This window comes from Zonotrichia leucophrys, chromosome 26 (assembly GCF_028769735.1).
Source record: "Zonotrichia leucophrys gambelii isolate GWCS_2022_RI chromosome 26, RI_Zleu_2.0, whole genome shotgun sequence".
In the NCBI taxonomy this organism is placed as follows: domain Eukaryota; kingdom Metazoa; phylum Chordata; class Aves; order Passeriformes; family Passerellidae; genus Zonotrichia; species Zonotrichia leucophrys.
In genome coordinates this window covers 3075955-3097713 of record NC_088195.1, presented here as the reverse complement: position 1 = coordinate 3097713, position 21759 = coordinate 3075955, and the positions used below count along the sequence as shown (strand labels likewise).

The window sequence follows — 21759 nt, the reverse complement described above, 5'->3', positions numbered from 1 at the left end:
GGAATTTTTTTTTTGGCTTAATGAGCTGCCAGTTAATCAGGAATGAAATCAGAGCTCAGCCTCCTGCAGGGGAATATTTCTTATTTATCTGCCCCCAGCCTGAAGAAACCTTTGGAACAACGATTTACAAGACATGAAAAAAAAAAAAAAAAAAAACCCAAAACCCCTAAAACTGCTCGGTTTCTTTTCATCCAAAGCATTCCCGATGGCATAGGATTGTCAGCAGGGGTCTGGCACTTGTGTCAGCAGCATCCAGCCAGGAGAGAAATGGATGTGGAGCGTTTATTCCTGCAGGGAAGGCGACAGCTCCGAGCATCCCACAGGGCTCAGGTCAGCACCAGCCTCAATCCCGGGGATAAAGGTGGCTCCATCCCTTATTCTCCATGAAAATATCAGTAGGAACCTCTCAATTATGGAAAATATATGCAGAGTCTTCCCAGCAGGAATCAGCCAAGGATATTGTGCTTTTTTTCCTCGTTTTTTTTAATGATGCCCGGCCACTTGCTGTCGCCTCCATCGCCCCACGGATCCCAAATGGGGAGAAAAGCAGGGGAGGAAGGAAAAGAGGCGGGTCCAGGTTCGGATTTGTTTTCCAGAGGGATAAAATTCAGAGGGATATAAAATTCAGGTTATTCAGAGGGATAAAATCATTATCCATAGGGATAACTCTCATGGGAGGGTGGGAGCTGATGGAGATTTCGGACTCAGGGAAAGATCCGGAAATAGAAAAAAAATTGGAGATTTAACTCAAAACTGGAGCTGTTCTGGGAGGGATCTGAGTCCAAAATCAGCTCTGATGGAACCAGAATATTGCAGGGGCTGCTGTGCCATGGATTTGCTCAGTCCTGGAGCTGAGGGCAGCCCTTGCTGGGGTTTTGTCAGCATTGAGCAGGGTTGGACACTCCAGAACCACCTGGATGTGGCACCTGGGGACATGGTGGCCTTGGCAGTGGCCAGGGAATGGTGGGACTCAATGGCAGAGGCTTTTTCAATGTTAATTCCTTGGAACACCAGCAGCCACCAGGAATTACCCAGCGATATTCCAGATTTTCCGACAATTTTGGCTGCACACAGGGGGTGTGGGGAGCTCTGCTCCCCATTTCCCACAGCTCTCTCTCTTTGAGATTCCCATTTTCCTTCTGCCATTCCCGGCAGGGCCTGAAAATTGCCAGAGTTTCCCATCCCACATCTGGAGCTGAGCAAAACCGTTTTAATTCCTTGGAAATCCCCACCTCTACCTACAGCACTGTCAGGGAGGCTGCTCCAGTATTTCCTGCTCTGTGGAATTCCAGCAGAGTGGAATTGACAGGAGCTGTGCACAGATCCCTTTGGAAAAGCCCCAGGTGGATACGAAGGGATTTAGGGATTTTGGATTTACTGGGAATCGTCGCGAGGGAACGGCGGAGTTTTACAAATGTACAAAGCTCCTGGGGGACAAAGGAGGGAGCATCTGGAACCGGGCGGGGAATGGGCAAATCCACAACCAGGAAAATGTGGAAACCACACGGAAACAAAGCCTGGAAAACTCTACACAAAATGCCAGAGGAAATATCCTGGGAGTATGGAAACCCCTAGGGATAATCTTGTGCCAACACCACATTCCCATTCCCAATCCTGCCTCCCGTCAGTGACACCTCATTGTCCCTCAGAGTCCCAACGGGCACCAAGGGGCCGCAAGCAGAGGCTGTGACAACATGAACATGCTCTCCTTCCTTTCCTTCATTCCAAGGATTCCCCATCCAAAGGAATCCCCATCCAAAGGATCCCCATCCATAAGGATCCCCATCCCGAGAATCCCAATCCAAAGGATCCTCATCCATAAGGATCCCCATTATGAGGGATCCCCATCACAAGGGATTCCCCATCCAAAAGATCCCAAATCGAAGGATCCTCATGACAAGGGATCCCCTTCCAAAAGGATCCCAATCCAAGAGATTCCCCATCCCAACGGATCCCCATCCAAAGGATCCCCATCCAAAAGATCCCAAATCGAAGGATCCTCATCACAAGGGATCCCCATCCCGAGGGATCCCCATCCAAATGGATCTCTGTCCCTTCCTGGGATTCTCATCCTCCATGCAATGCCAAGCAATCCCTGAGTTGAGGGCGGTGGGATGAGGGATTTCCATGCAGCCATCACCATGGGGATGGTGGGGCCATGCCGGGGCCATGCTGGGGACACGCCGGGGACACTCTGGGGACACGCGGCCGACGCCTGTCTCACCTGAGCTGGTGGTAAAGGTAATGTACGAGTGCTCGCTGGGGTGGGACCATATGGGGAATACCCACAGCTTGTACATCATCCCCGGCGTCAGATCCGCCAGCTGCACCGAGGACGGGCCCTGAGCCTTAACGGGGATTGATTTCTCTGTCTTGTTACCTGGGGAACAGAAACCGCACATCAAACCCTGCCCGGACACCCCTCGGGGACACTGCGGCCCAGGCGTGGGGCTGGCCCTGGGGGCTGGCCAGGAGGGACACGGCTCCCGGGGCAGGGAGCTGCTGGCTGGGGTTGGTACTGAGACAAGGAACTGCAGGTTTGGGGTCGGTGCTGTGAGTGAAGGAGCTGCTGGTTTGGGGTCACTACTTCAGGGACAAGGAGCTGCTGGTTTGGAGTCAACACTGAGTCAAGGAACTTCTGGTTTTGAGGTTGAACCAAAGCCAAGGAGCTGCTGGTTTAGGGTCAGTACTGAGCCAAAGAACTGCTGGTTTGGAGTCACTACTCCGGGGACAAGGAGCTGTTGGTTTGGGGTCGGTACTGAGCCAAGGAACAACTGGTTTGAGGTTGATACCAAAGCCAAGGAGCTGCTGGTTTGGGGTCGGTACTGAGCCAAGGAACTGCTGGTTTGGGGTCACTACTCTGGGGACAAGGAGCTGTTGGTTTGGGGTCGGTACTGAGCCAAGGAACAACTGGTTTGGGGTTGGTACGAAAGCCAAGGAGCTGCTGGTTTCGGGTAATTTCCTGAGCCAAGGAGCTTCTGGTTTGAGGTTGATACCAAAGCCAAGGAGCTGCTGGTTTGGGGTCACTGCTCTGGGGACAAGGAGCTGTTGGTTTGAGGTCAGTACTGAGCCAAGGAACTGCTGGTTTGGGGTCACTGCTCTGGGACAAGGAGCTGTTGGTTTGGGGTCGGTACTGAGCCAAGGAACTTCTGGTTTGAGGTTGATACCAAAGCCAAGAAACTGCTGGTTTGGGGTCGGTGCTGTGAGTGAAGGAGTTGCTGGTTTGGGTCACTACTTCAGGGACAAGGAGCTGCTGGTTTGAAGTCAACACTGAGTCAAGGAACTTCTGGTTTTGAGGTTGAACCAAAGCCAAGGAGCTGCTGGTTTAGGGTCAGTACTGAGCCAAGGAACTGCTGGTTTGAGGTTGGTACGAAAGCCAAGGAGCTGCTGGTTTTGGGTAATTTCCTGAGCCAAGGAGCTTCTGGTTTGAGGTTGATACCAAAGCCAAGGAGCTGCTGGTTTGGGGTCATTTCCCAAGCCAAGGAACTGCTGGTTTGGGGTCATTTCCCAAGCCAAGGAACTGCTGGTTTGGGGTTGTAATACTGCAGACAAAGCACCATGAAATCCCTGGGATTGAGTGGGAGTAATGCGGCTCTGGGGACAAGGAGCTGCTGGTTTGGGGTCACTGCCCTGGGGACAAGGAGCTGCTGGTTTGGGGTCATTTCCCAAGCCAAGGAACTGCTGGTTTGTGGTTGTAATACTGCAGACAAGGCACCATGAAATCCCTGGGATTGAGTGGGAGTAATGTGGCTCTGGGGACAAGGAGCTGTTGGTTTGGGGTCGGTACTGAGCCAAGGAACTGCTGGTTTGAGGTTGGTACCAAAGCCAAGGAACTGCTGGTTTGGGGTTGGTACCAAAGCCAAGGAACTGCTGGTTTGGGGTCACTGCTCTGGGGACAAGGAGCTGTTGGTTTGGGGTCAGTACTGAGCCAAGGAACAACTGGTTTGAGGTTGGTACAAAAGCCAAGGAGCTGCTGGTTTCGGGTAATTTCCTGAGCCAAGGAGCTTCTGGTTTGAGGTTGATACCAAAGCCAAGGACCTGCTGGTTTGGGGTCGGTGCTGTGAGTGAAGGAGTTGCTGGTTTGGGGTCACTACTTCAGGGACAAGGAGCTGCTGGTTTGGAGTCAACACTGAGTCAAGGAACTTCTGGTTTTGAGGTTGAACCAAAGCCAAGGAGCTGCTGGTTTAGGGTCAGTACTGAGCCAAGGAACTGCTGGTTTGGGGTCACTGCTCTGGGGACAAGGACCTGCTGGTCTGGGGTCAGTACTGAGCCAAGGAACTGCTGGTTTGGGGTTGTAATACTGCAGACAAGGCACTGTGAAATCCCTGGGATTGAGTGGGAGTAATGCGGCTCTGGGGACAAGGAGCTGCTGGTTTGGGGTCACTGCTCTGGGGACAAGGACCTGCTGGTTTGGGGTCACTGCTCTAGGGAAAAGGAGCTGCTGGGGTCATTACCCACTGAGAATTGTGGCTTTGAGGTTTTGTTCCTTCAAATGCCACCAAAAAGGGGAGGATTACCACAGCTGTCCAGAAAGGGCTGAAATCTTAAAGATTTCCTCCCTCAGCCAAACTCCAGAGAGGGAATCCCAAGGGATTGGTGCTGCTGCATGGATTCAGCACCTGGGCTTGCTCCTTGTGCTTCCCAGTGACTGGGAAAAAATAGGGGTGGGTTGGGAGCTGGGATTTTTGAGATTTAGGGCCTGGCAAGTTCATGCATATCCTGAAATATGGAAATTTTGGAGATCAGGCACTACTTTGTGCAGGGAATCGTTTCAAGGACAATTCAAGGTCATCTCCTAAAGGAAGCTGGAATGGCAGGAGGGGATTCCTGCCTGGAATTACAATTTTAGGGATTCTGGACCTGGCACAGCAGCGGATGCAAGGACTGGGAAATAAACTCGGGGATGAGCAGCAGCCACCACTGCCTCTCCAGAAACCCCAAACCAACCAACGAGACAAAAACCTCTCCCTAAACCAGCACCAGACCCAGAGATCCCGGCTCTGCTTCCAGCCCAGGACGGAGCCGTACAACGCTAAGGAACACCGAGGAGGAGGTTTGGGATCTTAGAGGATTCTGCCAACTCCAGGTTCAGGAATCCCATCTTCCAAAATTCCCACCAATTTCATTTTCCTCTCCGTTTTCCACCTCTTCCCATCGACATCAGCATTCCCAAAGATCATCAAACCCCCACGGCCGTCGGCGCACGGAGAGGGAACACCTGGAGAACCACCTCTGATCTACCCCAACCTCCACAACCACCACGTTTTCCCCTCTGTTTGTTTTTTGTTTTTTTTTTTTTCCAAGCTGGCCATGGAATCATGGAATTAAATCCAAGGAAAGGGCGGGAGCTGGCAGGATCTCTAAGGGCAGAGCCACCCCGTAGAGTCCCCACGCGATCTGATGCTTACTGGTGATATACTTAACCACAAAGTCAGTTCCTGCCGAGAAATTGTGGCTCCAGGTGATGTTTGCCCAGTTACTGTTTGCCATGGCTCTGATGTCCCATATGGACGATCCATTGGCGGCTGGGGGACAGGTTAGAACACGAGTTAGTCTTTAGTGGGGTTAGGCCTGGCTCAGAGGTCAAAGCTGGTGAAAAAAATCTCGAAAACCTGACAGAAAGCCTAGAAAACTCGGTAAAAACCTTACAAAACCTCAAAAAACCATAACGAAATGGTAGAAAAACCTTACAATAACTCAAAAACCTTTAAAAAGGTACCAAAACCTTATAAAATCTAAAAAAAAATTAAGAAACTGTCCCGAAACCTTATAAAACCTCAAAAAAATTAAAAACTATACAAAAACCCTATAAAATGTCATAAAAACCACATAAGCATTGAAAAAACTTCATAAAAAGCTTCAAAAGCCCTCCAAACACCTTACAAAAAATGTCACAAAATCCTTACAAAAACCTCACAAATCCTTACAAAATCCATTAAAGAGACCTTACAAAAACATTATGAAACCTCATGAAAACACATAAGCATCATAAAAACCTTTAAAAACCTTACAGGAGCCTCACAAAAACCTTACAGAAGCCTCAACAAAAAAAAGAAAAAAGCTTAAAAAACTTTTAAAAACTTAAGAAAAACCTTACAAAATCCTTACAAAATCCTCACAAAATCCTTACAAAACCTCACAAAAACCTCAAAAAATCCTTTCAAAATCATTACATAAACCTGAAGCGAACACTTTGGTCTCAGCCTAAACATGAACAAACCTCAGCCTAAGGCTCCATCGATTCTTTCCAAGATTCCCAATATTTTTAGGGAATTTTTATGGGTGTTTAAATTCTTTCCAAGATTCCCAATATTTTTAGGGAATTTTTATGGGTGTTTAAAACAAACAGCACTTGGCTCATCCTGGAATTCTTCCGGGGCACATCCCTGAGGATCTGGGCCAGCGGGGAAACCTCATCCTGGAATTCCTGCATGGATGAGCACGGATCCAGTGCTGGGAGTGGCAGGGAATTGTCACTTCCCCGTGGCCCCGGTGGGACAATGAGGTCACTCGTGTGTGAGGTTGAAGTTGAGGGATCCCGACGTCGCTCGGGATGAGTCCCGTTCCTGCAGAGGTGGGAGCCAATCCCACACTTCAGTGGGGTTTTAGGGGACAGCAGAGAAGTGACAACTTGGGGTTTTATTGGCATTTTTCCTCGAGGTGTTTCAATGTTTTGATGCCATAAATCTGGGATTAACCGCCACAATCCCTTGGAAAAAGCCAATTTTGGGGTTTTTAGGACCTGACACTGTGGGGTGACCTGGAATCCCTTAAATTCCAACCTGGGCTGGATGGGGACACTGGAGGTTCCTCATTTCCTCCTGTCCTTTTTCCCTGCTCTGCTCTCTGCAGATCCCCCCTGCAGAATGTTTTGGTAGTTTTAAAGCATTTTAAACTGATTTTATGCAAAAATATAGAGAAATGGCTTTGAGCTCAGTCAAGGAATCATCCCAGACTCATTTGAGCAGGAAGGGACCCTAAAATTCTTCTCATTCCACCCCCAATCCACATTTTCCACTATCCCAGGCTGCTCCAAACCCCATCCAAGTTTTTAAAGCAGATTTCATTCCCTTTTTAGCTCGATTTATTTTTCGAACAACCCTAATTATTTATAAACCATCGATTCCGTTATCCTGGCGTTTCAACCCCAGATAAATCCTTCCAGATTTATCCCTCAAACACATCGAGGAGGGAAGATTTCCCCACCAGAGCCGAGTTTGATTCTCCTGATGGTGCGAGAAGATCTGGGAAATGCCTGGGATGGGGTTGGTGCTGGAACTCCCACCCTTCCCCGGCATTCCCGGGGGCTCCGGCAGCGCAGGGAGCAGCGGGATAAACCCAAGGACTCGGATAAATCCTGACAGGTCTCCTTGCTAAACAGCTGAGGTGCTAAATCTGAGCTGACATCTCCTGCAGGAGCACCAGAACCCGTTTGTAGCAGCTCTAAACGCCACATCACACTTTGGGGGGAGTTTGTAGGGTTTTCCACCTCTTCCCAAACGGCATCCGGCATCACCACACCCCCAGAGGGGCTGGGTTGTTCCCTGGTGGTGTGGAACCCTCCAAATTCCCACTGTCACTCCCAGATTCCAAAGAACACTCCAAATTCTGGTGCTCCCAGATTGTACAGGATCCTCCAAATTCTCATTTATACACCCAGATTCCACAGAACCCTCCAAATTTCCACTTGTACACCCAGATTCCACAGAACCCTCCAAATTCCAACCAGATTCCAGATTCCAAAGAACACTCCAAATTTCCACTTGTATTCTCAGATTCTACAGAACTCTCCAAATTCTCACTTATACACTCAAATTCTACAGAACCCTCCAAATTCCAACTAGATTCCAGATTCCAAAGAACGCTCCAAATTTCCACTTGTATTCTCAGATTCTACAGAAACCTCCAAATTCTCACTTGTACACCCAGATTCCACAGAACCCTCCAAATTCCAACTAGATTCCAGATTCCAAAGAACGCTCCAAATTTCCACTTGTATTCTCAGATTCTACAGAACTCTCCAAATTCTCACTTATGCACTCAGATTCTGCTGAATCCTCCAAATTCCCACTTGAACACCCAGATTTCACAACCCTCCAAATTCCAACTAGATTCCAGATTCCAAAGAACGCTCCAAATTTCCACTTGTATTCTCAGATTCTACAGAACTCTCCAAATTCTCACTTATGCACTCAGATTCTACAGAACCCTCCAAATTCCAACCAGATTCCAGATTCCAAAGAACACTCCAAATTTCCACTTGTACTCTCAGATTCTACAGAAACCTCCAAATTCTCACTTATGCACTCAGATTCTGCTGAATCCTCCAAATTCCCACTTGAACACCCAGATTTCACAACCCTCCAAATTCCAACTTGATTCCAGATTCCAAAGAACCCTCCAAATTCCCACTGATACTCCCAGGTTTTACAAAACTCTCCAAATTCTCACTTGTACACCCGGATTCTACAGAACCCTCCAAATTCCAACTTGATTCCAGATTCCAAAGAACCCTCCAAATTTCCACTTGCACACCCAGATTCCGCAGAACCTCCAAATTCCCACTGATACACTGAGATTCCACAGAATCCTCCAAATTCTCACTTATACACTCAGATTCTACAGAACCCTACAAATTCCAACTCGCACACCCAGATTCCGCAGAACTCTCCAAATTCTCATTTGTGCACTCAGATCCCAAAGAACCCTCCAAATTCCAACGCGTACACCCAGATCCCCCATCCCAGAGCTGTGGGATGGCTCCGATTTTCCCGTTATCCCAAGGAATCGAGGCGGGGAAGGGTCCCAGTAGGGTTAGAGAGGGGTTAGAGGAGAAGGAAAGCTCAGTACCCAACTCGTGCCTGGTGGTGGCTGCCGGAGCCCTCTCGGCAGCGGCGCTGGTGCTGGCGGCGGTGCTGGCGGCGGTGCTGGTGGTGGTTGTGGTGGTTGTGGTGGTTGTGGTTGTGGTGTCGGTGGTGGTTGGGGTGGTTGTAGGGCTGATTGTAGGGCTGGTTTCAGGAGTGGTTTCTGCACTGGTTTCTGCACTGGTTTCCTCCACTGGGGTTGGAGGCGGCCCAGTTGCCTCTGGGAGAGGGAAACACCGGCTTTGTACCTGAGGTGGCGTCTCCTGGGCACTGCCCTCCCCGGGGCGGCACGGCACGGAGCAAATCCCGCCGGGAACACACGGATGGACCCCTTTCCCTGCCCCTGGCCCCATGCAAAGTTGTCCTGAGCCCATCCCAGGAGCTGGGAGAGGTGCAGGAGCAAATCCCGCCAGGAACACACGGCTGGACTCTTTTCCCTGCCCCTGGCCCCATGCAGGGATGGCCTGGGCTGATCCCAGGGGCTGGGAGAGGTGCAGGAGCAAATCCCGCCAGGAACACACGGCTGGACTCTTTTCCCTGCCCCTGGCCCCATGCAGGGATGGCCTGGGCTGATCCCAGGGGCTGGGAGAGGTGCAGGAGCAAATCCCATTGGGAATGCCGGGCTGAGCCACTTTTCCTACCCCTGGCCCCATGCAAAGTTGTCCTGAGCCCATCCCAGGAGCTGGGAGAGGTGCAGGAGCAAATCCCGCCAGGAACGCACGGCTGGACTCTTTTCCCTGCCCCTGTCCCCACGCAGGGATGGCCTGGGCTGATCCCAGGGGCTGGGAGAGGTGCAGGAACAAATCCTACTGGGAATGCCGGGCTGAGCCACTTTTCCTACCCCTGTCCCCATGCAAGGGTGTCCTGAGCCCATCCCATGATTTGGGAGAGTGCAGGAACAAATCCTATTTGGAACACAGGGCTGAGCCCCTTTTTCCTGCCCCTCGCCCCATACACGGATGGCCTGAGCCCATCCCAGGGACAGGGAGAGGTGCAGGAGCAAATCCTACTGGGAATGCCAGGCTGAGCCACTTTTCCTACCCCTGTCCCCATGCAAGGGTGTCCTGAGCCCATCCCACGATTTGGGAGAGGTGCAGGAACAAATCCTATTTGGAACACAGGGCTGAGCCCCTTTTTCCTGCCCCTGGCCGCATAAAGGGATGGCCTGAGCCCATCCCAGGGACTGGAGCAAATCCTACTGGGAATACATTGATGGACTCCTTTTCCTGCCCTTGTCCCCATGTAAGGGTGTCCTGAGCCCATCCCAGGGTTTGGGAGAGGTGCAGGAACAAATCCTATTTGGAACACAGGGCTGAGCCCCTTTTTCCTGCCCCTGGCCGCATAAAGGGATGGCCTGAGCCCATCCCAGGGACTGGAGCAAATCCCACTGGGAATACATTGATGGACTCCTTTTCCTGCCCTTGTCCCCATGTAAGGGTGTCCTGAGCCCATCCCAGGATTTGGGAGAGGTGCAGGAGCAAATCCCACTGGGAATGCCAGGCTGAGCCCCTTTTCCTTCCCCTGTCCCCCTGAGCCCATTCCAGAGAGGTGCTGGGGCTGCTCCTGTTCCCCCAGTTTGATCCCAATCCCAATCCCAGTCCCAGTCCCAAACCTGAACGAGCTGCTTTTCTTCTGCCTTTTCCCTGCCCATCACCCTCCTGGAATAAACCAGCACTGCCAGCCTGGAAAAATGCACCTAAGGGAATCCTCAGGTTTGTCCTCACCCCATTGTCCCATGGCACTCCAGGAAATGGGATTTAGCTCGAGGAAAATGCACTAATCCCATCAATCCCATTAATCCGGCTGGCCCTGCACTACACCTGCAGCTTTTTGGAGCTGCCAGCTCAGCCTGCAGCTTCCCAGCTTTTTCCAGCCTGGAGAAGGAGCAGCTCCGGCATCGAGGGAGGTTTAATTCGCGGGGGATTGAGGGTTGCAGCTCGGGCAGGGCTGCCCCTCCCAATTTACATTGAAATGAGGATTTGGAACACCCCGAGCCGTGCAGGGGGGATAACTGAGAGCGATTTGTTTGTTAATTGTCTCACTCGGGCTGTGATCCCAAGGAAAAGCGGGAATGTGCTCCAAGGAAAGGGGGAAATGCGTCCTTTAACCCACCCTGAGTGGGGTGAGGGTCCCACAGGGAGCGCTGGATGGGGCTGGAACCTTCCAGCAGAAAACGCAGCCGGAATTCAGCTCCAAATACCAAAGGTGACTCCGAGGGGACTCACCCCGGCACGCTCAGGTTAAATTATATTTATCATCAATATTCCTGCAGGCCACGGGATTCCAAATCCCTCTGATGGGCGAAGAAAGCCAGATTTTATAAATATCTCCCTCAAACCACAACAGCTCTAGGGAAGCACTTGAAAACCAGTCCTAGGAGCAAGCCAGGCTTTTCTTCCACACCCAGCCCATCCCCAAGGAGAGCCAAGCCCTGAAACTCAACATCCAAAGGCTGAGAGGGGCAGGAGCTCGCTCAGCCCATCTGAGATGCAAAATTAAAGTTTGAGCACAGCTGAAAGCACCAGCCCAGGTCAGGGGTGACCCCAGAGCAGCCCCAGGTGCTCATAAACTCCATCCCAGCTCCAGGAGTGCCCCCAGAGCTCTCCTGGGTCCTCACAGTCCCCCCAAAACTCCAGGCCAGCCTCAGGGATGTCTCCAGAGCACCCCTGGTTCCTCAAAAGTGCCCCAGGAGCAGCCGCAGTTACCCCCAAACCCCATCCATACCCAGGGGTGCCCCCAGAGCACTCCCAGCTCCTTAAAGGCACCAGCCCGGCCACCAAGAGCAGCCACAGTCACCCCAAAAACCCCATCCAGCCCCTGGAGCAGCCACAGCCACCCCAAATCCCCATCCAGCCCCAGGAGCAGCCACAGCCACCCCAAAAACCCCATCCAGCCCCAGGAGCAGCCACAGTCACCCCAAAAACCCCATCCAGCCCCAAGAGCAGCCACAGTCACCCCAAAAACCCCATCCAGTCCCAGGAGCAGCCACAGCCACCCCAAAACCCCCATCCAGCCCCAGGAGCAGCCACAGTCACCTCAAAAACCGCATCCAGCCCCAGGAGCAGCCACAGCCACCCCAAAAACCCCATCCAGCCCCAGGAGCAGCCACAGCCACCCCAAAACCCCCATCTGGCCCCCGGAGCAGCCACAGTCACCCCAAAACTCCCATCCAGCCCCAGGAGCAGCCACAGTCACCCCAAAACCCCCATCTGGCCCCCGGAGCAGCCACAGCCACCCCAAAAACCCCATCCAGCCCCAGGAGCAGCCACAGCCACCCCAAAAACCCCATCCAGCCCGAGGAGCAGCCACAGCCACCCCAAAACCCCCATCCAGCCCCAGGAGCAGCCACAGCCACCCCAAAAACCCCATCCAGCCCCAGGAGCAGCCACAGCCACCCCAAAACCCCATCCAGCCCGAGGAGCAGCCACAGCCACCCCAAAACCCCCATCCAGTCCCAGGAGCAGCCACAGCCACCCTAAAACTCCCATCTGGCCCCAGGAGCAGCCACAGCCACCCCAAAAACCCCATCCAGCCCCAGGAGCAGCCACAGCCACCCCCAAAACCCCATCCAGCCCGAGGAGCAGCCACAGCCACCCCAAAACCCCTCTCGGCGCTGATCCCACAGCATCCCCCAATCTCATGCACCCCAATCCGAAGCCCCCCGTGCACAGCCCGTCCCTGCCCCGGCCAGGGGGAGGTGACAGGGAGGGGACACATCCAAAGGCTCGGCTTTGCCCTCGCGTGTTCGTGGTGAGCCAAAAACAAAAAACCAAAAAGGGATTTTTGCGCTTTGCCCTTCTGGGTTTGTTCCGCGGGTCTGAAGGCGGCTAAAAGCTTTTCCTGCGCTGCGATTTGTCCCCATCCATCTCCGCGGATTGCTGGAGGGTTTTTGGGGTTAAGAGATTGGTGTCGCCGGGTTAATGTCCCCATTAACGGGATGGAGCCGCGCCGGAGGCTGGGAACACTCAGCTAATGCAGGCTCGGCATTCCCACGGGAATCCCGGCTCCCCTCGGAGGAAAACGAGACCTCAAAAGGCGCAAAGTGAATTTGGGGAAGGCGGGAGCCGGTGGAAAACCTGGCACGGCTTTCCAGCTTCCATGGGGGAAGCAGAAATTCAGTTTTTAATGCTCCTCCAGATTTTAGATGGGAAGAGATTATCCGGGATAAATCTCAGAGCATCCCTCACGCACCCAAATCCTCCGGGATTCTGCCCCTCCTGGAGCAGCGGGATGAGCTGCCAGCGGCTCCAGGCGGGGTTTGCCCTCCCTGCCCCACTTCCCTGGCTCTGGGGGAAGCGATCCCCGCCAGCGGAGCCGTCACTTCCCATCAGGATAACGGGGGATGGATGCGAGAGAGAGCCGGGAGGGGATGGAGGGATGGAAATCAGCCTGGCAGGAGCGGGGACAGGTGAAGAGTGGGATGGGGTGAGCTGGAAAACTCGGGGAGGGCAGGGTGGGAGTGCGGCTCCCATGGAGAGGGAAAGGTGGGGTTTGATCCTAAACCGCCCCGGGATGCGGAGCTGAGGCCTCGTCTGGGTTTAAATCTGAAATGGATGCGGGAGGGGAGCTCGGATTTGGGGAGGGGGCGATGGGGGGCGTTCGCTGGGCTTTGGAATCCATCCCCTAATGAGGGATGGGGGGATCTCAGGGATCAGAGGGATCAGAGGATTCTCACAGGTCAAGGAGGATTTCATGGATCCCATGGATGTGATATCCACCAGAGAAAAGGGATTTCAGGGATCTCAGGGATCAGAGGGATCACAGAGATCTCATAGGTCAAGGAGGATTTCATGGATCCCATGGATCTGATATCCACCAGAGAAAAGGGATTTCAGGGATCTCAGGGATGAGAGAGGTCAAGGGTGACTTCAGGGATTTTAGGGATCCCAGGGATCCAATATCCCCCAAAGAAAAGGGATCTCAGGGATCTCAGGGATCTCAGGGATTGAGGAGGATTTCAGACATCCCATGGATCTGATATCCCTCAAAGAAAAAGGATCTCAGGGATCAGAGGGATCAATGAGGATTTCAGGGATCCAATATCCCCAAAAGAAATGGGATCTCAGGGATCACATGGATCTCAGGAATCAAGGGAGATTTCAGGATTTTAAGGGATCACAGGGATCTGATATCCCCCAAAGAAAAGGGATCTCAGGGATCTCAAGGATCAGAGGGATTTCAGGGATTTCAGGGATCCCATGGATCTGATAGCCCCAAAGAAAAGGGATTTCAGGGATCACAGGGATCAAGGGGGATTTCAAGGATCCCAGGGACCCAATATCCCCAAAGAAAAAGGATCACAGGGATCAAAGGGTATCTCAGAGATCCAATATCCTCCAAAGAAAAGGGATCTCAGTGATCACAGGGATTTCAGAGGGGATTTCAGGGTTTTCAGGGATCCCAGGGATCCAATATCTGCCAAAGAAAAAGGATCACAGGGATCAAGGGGGATTTCAGGGATCCAATATCCCCCAAAGAAAAGGGATCTCAGGGATTTCAGGGATCGAGGAGGATTTCAGACATCCCATGGATCTGATATCCCTCAAAGAAAAAGGATCACAGGGATCAAGGGGGATTTTGGAGATCCAATATCCTCCAAAGAAAAGGGACCTCAGTGATCACAGGGATTTCAGAGGGGATTTCAGGGTTTTCAGGGATCCCAGGGATCCAATATCTGCCAAAGAAAAAGGATCACAGGGATCCAGGGGGATTTCAGGGATCCAATATCCTCCAAAGGAAAAGGATCTCAGGGATCACAGGGATTTCAGAGGGGATCAAGGGGGATCCCAGGGATCCAATATCCCCCAAAGAAAAGGGATTTCAGGGATCAGAGGGATCTCAGGGATCGAGGAGGATTTCAGACATCCCATGGATCTGATATCCCTCAAAGAAAAAGGATCTCAGGGATCAGAGGGATCAATGAGGATTTCAGGGATCCAATATCCCCAAAAGAAGTGGGATCTCGGGGATCACATGGATCTCAGGAATCAAGGGGGATTTCAGGATTTTTAAGGGATCACAGGGATCTGATATCCCCCAAAGAAAAGGGATCTCAGGGATCTCAAGGATCAGAGGGATTTCAGGGATCCCAGGGATCTGATATCCCCCAAAGAAAAGAGATTTCAGGGATTTCAGGGATCCCAGGGACCCAATATCCCCCAAAGAAAAAGGATCACAGGGATCAAGGGGTATCTCAGAGATCCAATATCCTCCAAAGAAAAGGGATCTCAGGGATCACAGGATTTCAGAGGGGATTTCAGGGTTTTCAGGGATCCCAGGGATCCAATATCTGCCAAAGAAAAAGGATCACAGGGATGAAGGGGATTTCAGGGATCCAATATCCCCCAAAGAAAAAGGATCTCAGGGATCACAGGGATTTCAGAGGGGATCAAGGGGGATTTCAGGGATCCAATATCCCCCAAAGAAAAGGGATCTCAGGGATCTCAGGGACTTCAGGATCGAGGAGGATTTCAGACATCCCATGGATCTGATATCCCTCAAAGAAAAAGGATCTCAGGGATCAAGGGGATTTCAGGGATCCAATATCCTCCAAAGAATAGGGATCTCAGGATCACAGGATTTCAGAGGGATCAAGGGGGATTTCAGGATTTTTAAGGGATCACAGGGATCTGATATCCCCCAAAGAAAAGGGATCTCGGGGATCTCAAGGATCAGAGGGATTTCAGGGATTTCAGGGATCCCAGCTATCTGATACCCCCCAAAGAAAAGAGATTTCAGGGATTTCAAGGATCCAGGGATCCAGTATCTGCCAAAGAAAAAGGATCACAGGGATCAAGGGGTATCTCAGAGATCCAATATCCTCCAAAGAAAAGGGATCTCAGGGATCTCAGGGATTTCAGGGATCGAGGAGGATTTCAGACATCCCATGGATCTGATACCCCCCAAAGAAAAAGGATCACAGGGATCAAGGGGTATCTCAGAGATCCAATATCCTCCAAAGAAAAGGGACCTCAGTGATCACAGGGATTTCAGAGGGGATTTCAGGGTTTTCAGGGATCCCAGGGATCCAATATCTGCCAAAGAAAAAGGATCACAGGGATCAAGGGGATCCCAGGGATCCATATCCCCCAAAGAAAAGGGATCTCAGGGATTTCAGGGATCGAGGAGGATTTCAGACATCCCATGGATCTGATATCCCTCAAAGAAAAAGGATCACAGGGATCAAGGGGGATTTCAGGGATCCAATATCCCCCAAAGGAAAAGGATCTCAGGGATCCGACAGTCCCTTCCCGATGTCCCCTCTGGCTGCCATCAGGAGTGACAAAGATCCCAAAGGGAGACAGGAGACCCAGGCTGGCATTCCTCGACCTTTGGAAAGCCTGGAAATCCCATCCATCCTCCGAAAAACACCGTGGTGCTCCAGGCACGGCATTGTGGAGGAGCTGGAATTGTTCTCCTGCATTCCCAGGGCTTGGACAGAAAGTTTGGGGCCAGGATGGAGCATCTGGAATTTGTGGGATGGGGGGGAAAAAATCCCCCTTTTTCCAAAAGAGAGCAGCCAATTCCCCATCCCAGACAGGGGCAGCATCAGGAAATTGCTCCAAGGGGGGAGAAATCACCCGGGAAATTCGGATTAAAAACCACCAGCAGCAATTCCCAGCTCTTTATCCCATTTTAGCCGAGCCCATCTTCCTGGAAAGCGCCAAACGAGCACTCAGCTCTTTAATTGCCTCCCTTTCAAGGCTTTTTCCGTCTCCGAGATCCATTATTCCCTCTCAGGGAAGGATGGGGGGAAGATGATGGATTGAAGATGCAGCAATTAATAATTTCACTAATGAGAGATGCTGAGCTCTTCGCTGCCTCCCCAGCTGGGAGTGAGCCATAAAAACAAAATAAAATAAAGAGTCCAAACCTTTCACAAAACCTGTTTGAAGCTCAGATTAGGGGGAAAAATCCCAGAGAGGGAGAATCCTAAAAGAAAACCAGGATTTTTTTAAGGGAAGCTCTAAGGAAAAGACACAAATCCTGCTCAGAGTAGGATAATTCATTAAAAGTGGCTCCTTTTTTTTCAAAATGCATAAAACAATCCCAATCTGTGCTGCCTTTTAATTATTTAAAGGTGCTTTTAATGTGTTGTTGGGCTGTGGCAACAGCTTTCCCTGGGGTGTGTCTACAAAATAATGAGGCTTGGAGAAATTGGGATGAATTTTTTATGATTTTTGATGATTGGGCCGAGGACATTGGCAGAGATTTATTTTTAATTCTCCCGGTTTTTACCAAGAGAAAGAAATTGAGAGTCCATGGCTGCGAAGTGCTGAAAATCCGAGGTGGAAAGAGAAGAAATTGGAGAAGAGAAGGAGGTGATGGAGCAGAAAGAGAGGCCTCAGCAATTCCTTCTGTTTCTAAGATGAAAAATGGGATTTTTCTCCTCAAATTCCCATTTATGGACAGACAAAAGTCAGGATTTTCCCTTTGAGTCTAAACACAATTTCTTTATGCTCCCTGATGAAGTATTTTCCATAAGGATGGAAAATCAAAAATCCAGTTTTGGATTTTTTTCTCTCTTGGAGCATAAATAAAAACTCTTTTTAAATCTCCTCTTTTTCCCCAAATCTCCTCTCCTGTCATCCAAAGCCTGGCTGAGGAAAGGTGAAGCCTTTCCTGAGGGAAAATCCCTGCACTTCACTTCGATTTCATCACCTGCTCTGGTTCCTCCTTAACCTGTGTCAGCTTTTCCCTGAAAAATGAACTTTTCATTCCCTGTCAGCACCAGGAGAATTTTCCTGCAATTCAGGACAAATTCCATAAAAATCCACCTGATCTGGGTCAGCCAGTGGAGATGGGGAAGGTCAGGGAGCATTTCCAAGGATTTTTTGGGAAGAGAAACATCCTCTGGAGCCTGAGGAGAAGCAGATCCAGCTCTGGAGCAGGACTGGGGTGGGAAAGGGAATTTTCCATGCCCTGGGTCCCCTCCTGGAGCCTGGAATGGGGAGGAAGATGAGGCAGCAATTCCCGACTTCCATCTCCCCTTCCCAACTCTCCAAAGTGTCATTTCTTCTTTTGGAAAAGGGAAAATGGAGGGATGGGCTCTGGATAATTGGGGGATTATCCCTGAAATCACAAATCCAGTGGGGCAAGAAATGAATGGAATGATTCGGTGCTGGGAGGATGAAGAGATCAGGCTGCAATTCCAGAATTCAGCCGGACCCTCTGGAAGCAGAAATGGACTTGAGGTGATCCTGATCCACAAAGGAAACCTGGATTCTGTTGGCTGAGACAAACACTGGATGGAGAAGGAGCTGGAGGGGAGGGTGGTTCCGATCCTGAGGTTTTTTATGTGGATTTTCAGGGATTTTATGTTTATTTCCAGGATTTTTTAATGTTAATTTTCAGGATTTTTTTTGTGCATTTCCAAGATTTTAAAGTGCATTTTCAAGTCCCCACCACCTAAACCTGACCAATCTGTTATTCCTCTTTTTTTTTGAGGGGGAAGAGTAAAAGACAGAAATGAGAAAAATTGGCATCTGTTCAGGAATGGGGGGGAAAAAAGCAAAATAATATCGGGAAGAGAAATCGCTGCAGCAAAATCCAAGGAAAAGGAACATCCACGAGGCAGGAAAGCGAATCCTGCACTTGGATCCCTCGGGAAAACCTTCCCTGGGAAGCTGTTCCTGCTTGGAATGGGCAGAGGCAAAGCAGGATCTGCTGAGAGCCTGGGAGCTGCTGCTGCTCCCAAAACAGCTTTTTTTGGGACGATTTTGGGGCCGGGTGCACTCCCTGCTTGGAAATTCCCGCTTTTCTGAGCTGGGAAAAGGCTGATTGGAATGTGGGAAATGTGTGTTGGGTGTGGGGGACATCAGAATTTTCCAAGTTTGGGAGAGTTGGAATTGTGTTGTGGCGATGCAGGGCGGAGCTGGGATATCCGGGATCGGGTTTTCCATGGAAACGCGAGGAGGAGGAGGAGGAGGAGCTGTCCCTGGTGCTGGAAAAGTTCTTTCCCTGCTCCCACGTTTTGGGAATAGCGAGGAGGGCAAAGCCAGCAGAAGGCTCCATGCAGGACATGCACAGCTCAAATCCCCGCTCAACCCTTCCAATGGACACCGGGAATGGGAGGAATCTCCTGGATCAGAGCCCTGGGAGAGCTACAGGGAATCTCCAAAAAACAAAAAAATCCCAAATTTCCAGCTGCGACCCCACAGGTGCTGGGAGCCAGAAATGTTCTGGGGTTTGTGGGGTGGGGATGGCGAGGGTTAAAAAGGGACAGGAGGTTTGTGTAGAGCTGGGGTTAAAATCCTCTGTGAGAGGGGAAAAGTTCTTAATTAGGGAAAAAATTCTTTAATAGGGAAAACCCCTCTTTAGTAGGGAAAAATCCCCTTCTGTAACAAGGAAAAATGCTTCTTTAGTAGGGAGAAAATCCCTCTTTAACAGGGGAAAACCTCTATTTCCTATGGGGAAAAATGCCCCTAAAATAGGGGGAAAGTCTTTAATAGGGGAAAACCCCTCTTTAATAGGGCGAAAATCCCTCTTTAATAGGGCCAAAATCCCTCTTCTTAAATGGGAAAAAATTGCCTTTAATAGAGGGAAACAAAGTCTTTAATAGGGAATAAAACATTTTTCATATGGAAAAAATCCCATCTAAAACAGGGAAAAAGACCCCTCTAAAACAAGGGGGAAACCCCTCATTAATAGGGGAAAAAACCCTGTTTAACAGGTAGAAAAATTGTTTAATAGGGAAAAAACTCATAACACCTCTTTAATATGGAAAAAAAGCCCTTTAATAGGCAAAAATGCCTCTCTGTAATATGGGAAAACACCACCTCTAAAATAGGGGGAAATACCTTCATTAAAGGGGAAAAAACTGTCTGTGTTAGGGGAAAAAAAACCCCACTAATATAGGGGGGAAACCCCATTAAAATATGAAAAAAACCCTCTTTAACAAAGAAAAAACCATCTTTAATATTGAAAAAAACCTGTTTAACAAGAAAAAAACACATTTTATTAGGAAAAAAAAACCTCTTTAATAGGGAAAAAAAACCCACTTAAAAAGGGAATAAAAGTCTTTAATGGGGGAAAAACCCCCACTTTAAAATGAAAAAAAAACCCTCTTAAATAGGGAAAATAACCCCTTTTTAATAGGAAAAAATCCCATTTTAATGGGAACTCGACTCTCCTTTGGGCTCGCCCAGCCCATGGCCACCGTGGTTTGGTTTTCAAGAGATTTTTGAGCGGCTTTTAAGCCTGGCTTAGGGACCTTTTAATCTTTGCCTGCCCCGCTGTGGAGCCGCCCTGGTGCCCTTTGTGCCTGGAAGGATTGAAATGCCCAATTGGCGTGGCCATTGGAAGGGTTTTAACGAACTTCTCGGCTTAATTGGCAGCTTAATTGGCAAGCTCCGTTGCCCCCATGCCGGTTACCTCCGGGTACGGTACCTGGGCTTGGCGTGGCTTCGGAGGCAGCGCCAGGGATAGAGAGAGAGAAAAGGGGGAAAAACGGGAAAACGGAGAGAAAGAGGGAAGAGAAAAACACAGGAATTTATCAAACAACCCCAACGCGCCGCCAGGACACTCGGAGTCATCGGAGAGCAGAGAGAGAGGGGGAAAATGGGATTAAATCCAACGTGAGGCAGGATCTGGAATCCAGGAATCTGGGATAAATGAGGAATCGGGGATAAACCAGGAATCAGGGATAAACCATGCCAGCGAATCTGGGATAAACCAGGAATGAGGGATAAACCACACCAGGGAATCAGGGATAAACCAGAAATCAGGAATAAACCAGGAATCAGGGCTAAACCAGGAATCAGGGATAAACCATGCCAGGGAATCTGGGAAAAACCAGGAATCGGGGATAAACCACACCGGGGAATGTGGGGTAAACCATGCTAGGAAATCAGGGATAAACCACACCAGGGAATCTGGGATAAACCAGGAATCGGGGATGAAACCAGAAATTGGGGAGAAACCAGGAATCAGGGATAAACCACACCAGGGAATCAGGGATAAACCAGAAATCAGGAATAAACCAGGAATCAGGGATAAACCAGGAATGAGGGATAAACCATGCCAGGGAATCTGGAAAAAAACAGGAATCAGGGATAAACTACACCAGGGTATCAGGGATAAACCAGGATTGGCAATAAACCAGGAATCAGGGATAAACCACACCAGGGAATCAGGGATAAACCAAGAATCAGGGATAAACCATGCCAGGGAATCAAGGATAAACCATGCCAGAGAACCAGGGATAAACCACACCAGGGAATCAGGGATAAACCAGGAATTGAGGATAAACCAGGAATCAGGGATAAACCATGCCAGGAAATCTGGAATAAACCAGGAATCAGGGATAAACCACACCAGGGAATCAGGGATAAACCAGAAATCAGGAATAAACCAGGAATCAGGGCTAAACCAGGAATCAGGGATAAACACCAGGGAATGAGGATAAGCATCCAGGAATCGGAAAAAACAGGAATAGGGATAAACTACATCAGGGAATCTGGGATAAACCAGGAATTAGGATAAACTAGGATCAGGGATAAACCAGCGAATTCAGGATAAACATGATCAGGGAATACCAGGAATAGTAACCCATGCAGGGAATCTGGATAAAACCAGGAATCAGGATAAACCACCAGGGTATCAGGATAAACCAGATTGCAAACAGGAATCAGGGATAAACCACACCAGGGAATCAGGGATAAACCAGGAATCGAGGATAAACCATGCAGGAATCAAGGATAAACCATGCCAGAGAACGGATAAACAACCAGGAATCAGGGAATAAACCAGGAATGAGGATAAACCAGGAATCAGGGATAACCATGCCAGGAATCTGGAAAAACAGGAATCAGGGATAAACACACCAGGGAATCAGGGATAAACCAGAATCAGGAATAAACCAGATCAGGCTAACAGGAATCAGGGATAAACCATG

At 50.1% G+C, this 21759-nt stretch overlaps 1 protein-coding gene across 23 annotated transcripts in view; it reads right to left on the bottom strand.

Moving 5' to 3' along the window:
* NFASC (neurofascin) overlaps nt 1-21759 on the bottom strand; it is a 108313-nt gene that overhangs the window by 16749 nt on the left and 69805 nt on the right. For 12 of the 23 annotated variants that reach the window (XR_010442819.1, XR_010442822.1, XR_010442823.1 and 9 more), the window contains 4 exons: nt 20253-20267; nt 8851-9084; nt 5409-5525; nt 2225-2380 (listed from right to left, as the gene is read on the bottom strand). The exons of 4 other annotated variants lie outside the window; for them this stretch is intronic. Coding sequence is in view for 2 of the 19 variants with exons in the window: in XM_064732911.1 (XP_064588981.1) it covers nt 2225-2380; nt 5409-5525; nt 8851-9084; nt 20253-20267 (522 nt within the window). In the remaining 17 variants the exon portion in view is untranslated. The remainder of the gene's footprint in view (nt 1-2224; nt 2381-5408; nt 5526-8850; nt 9085-20252; nt 20268-21759) is intronic. 7 more of the 23 variants (XR_010442831.1, XR_010442838.1, XR_010442835.1 and 4 more) reach the window with 4 other exon arrangements.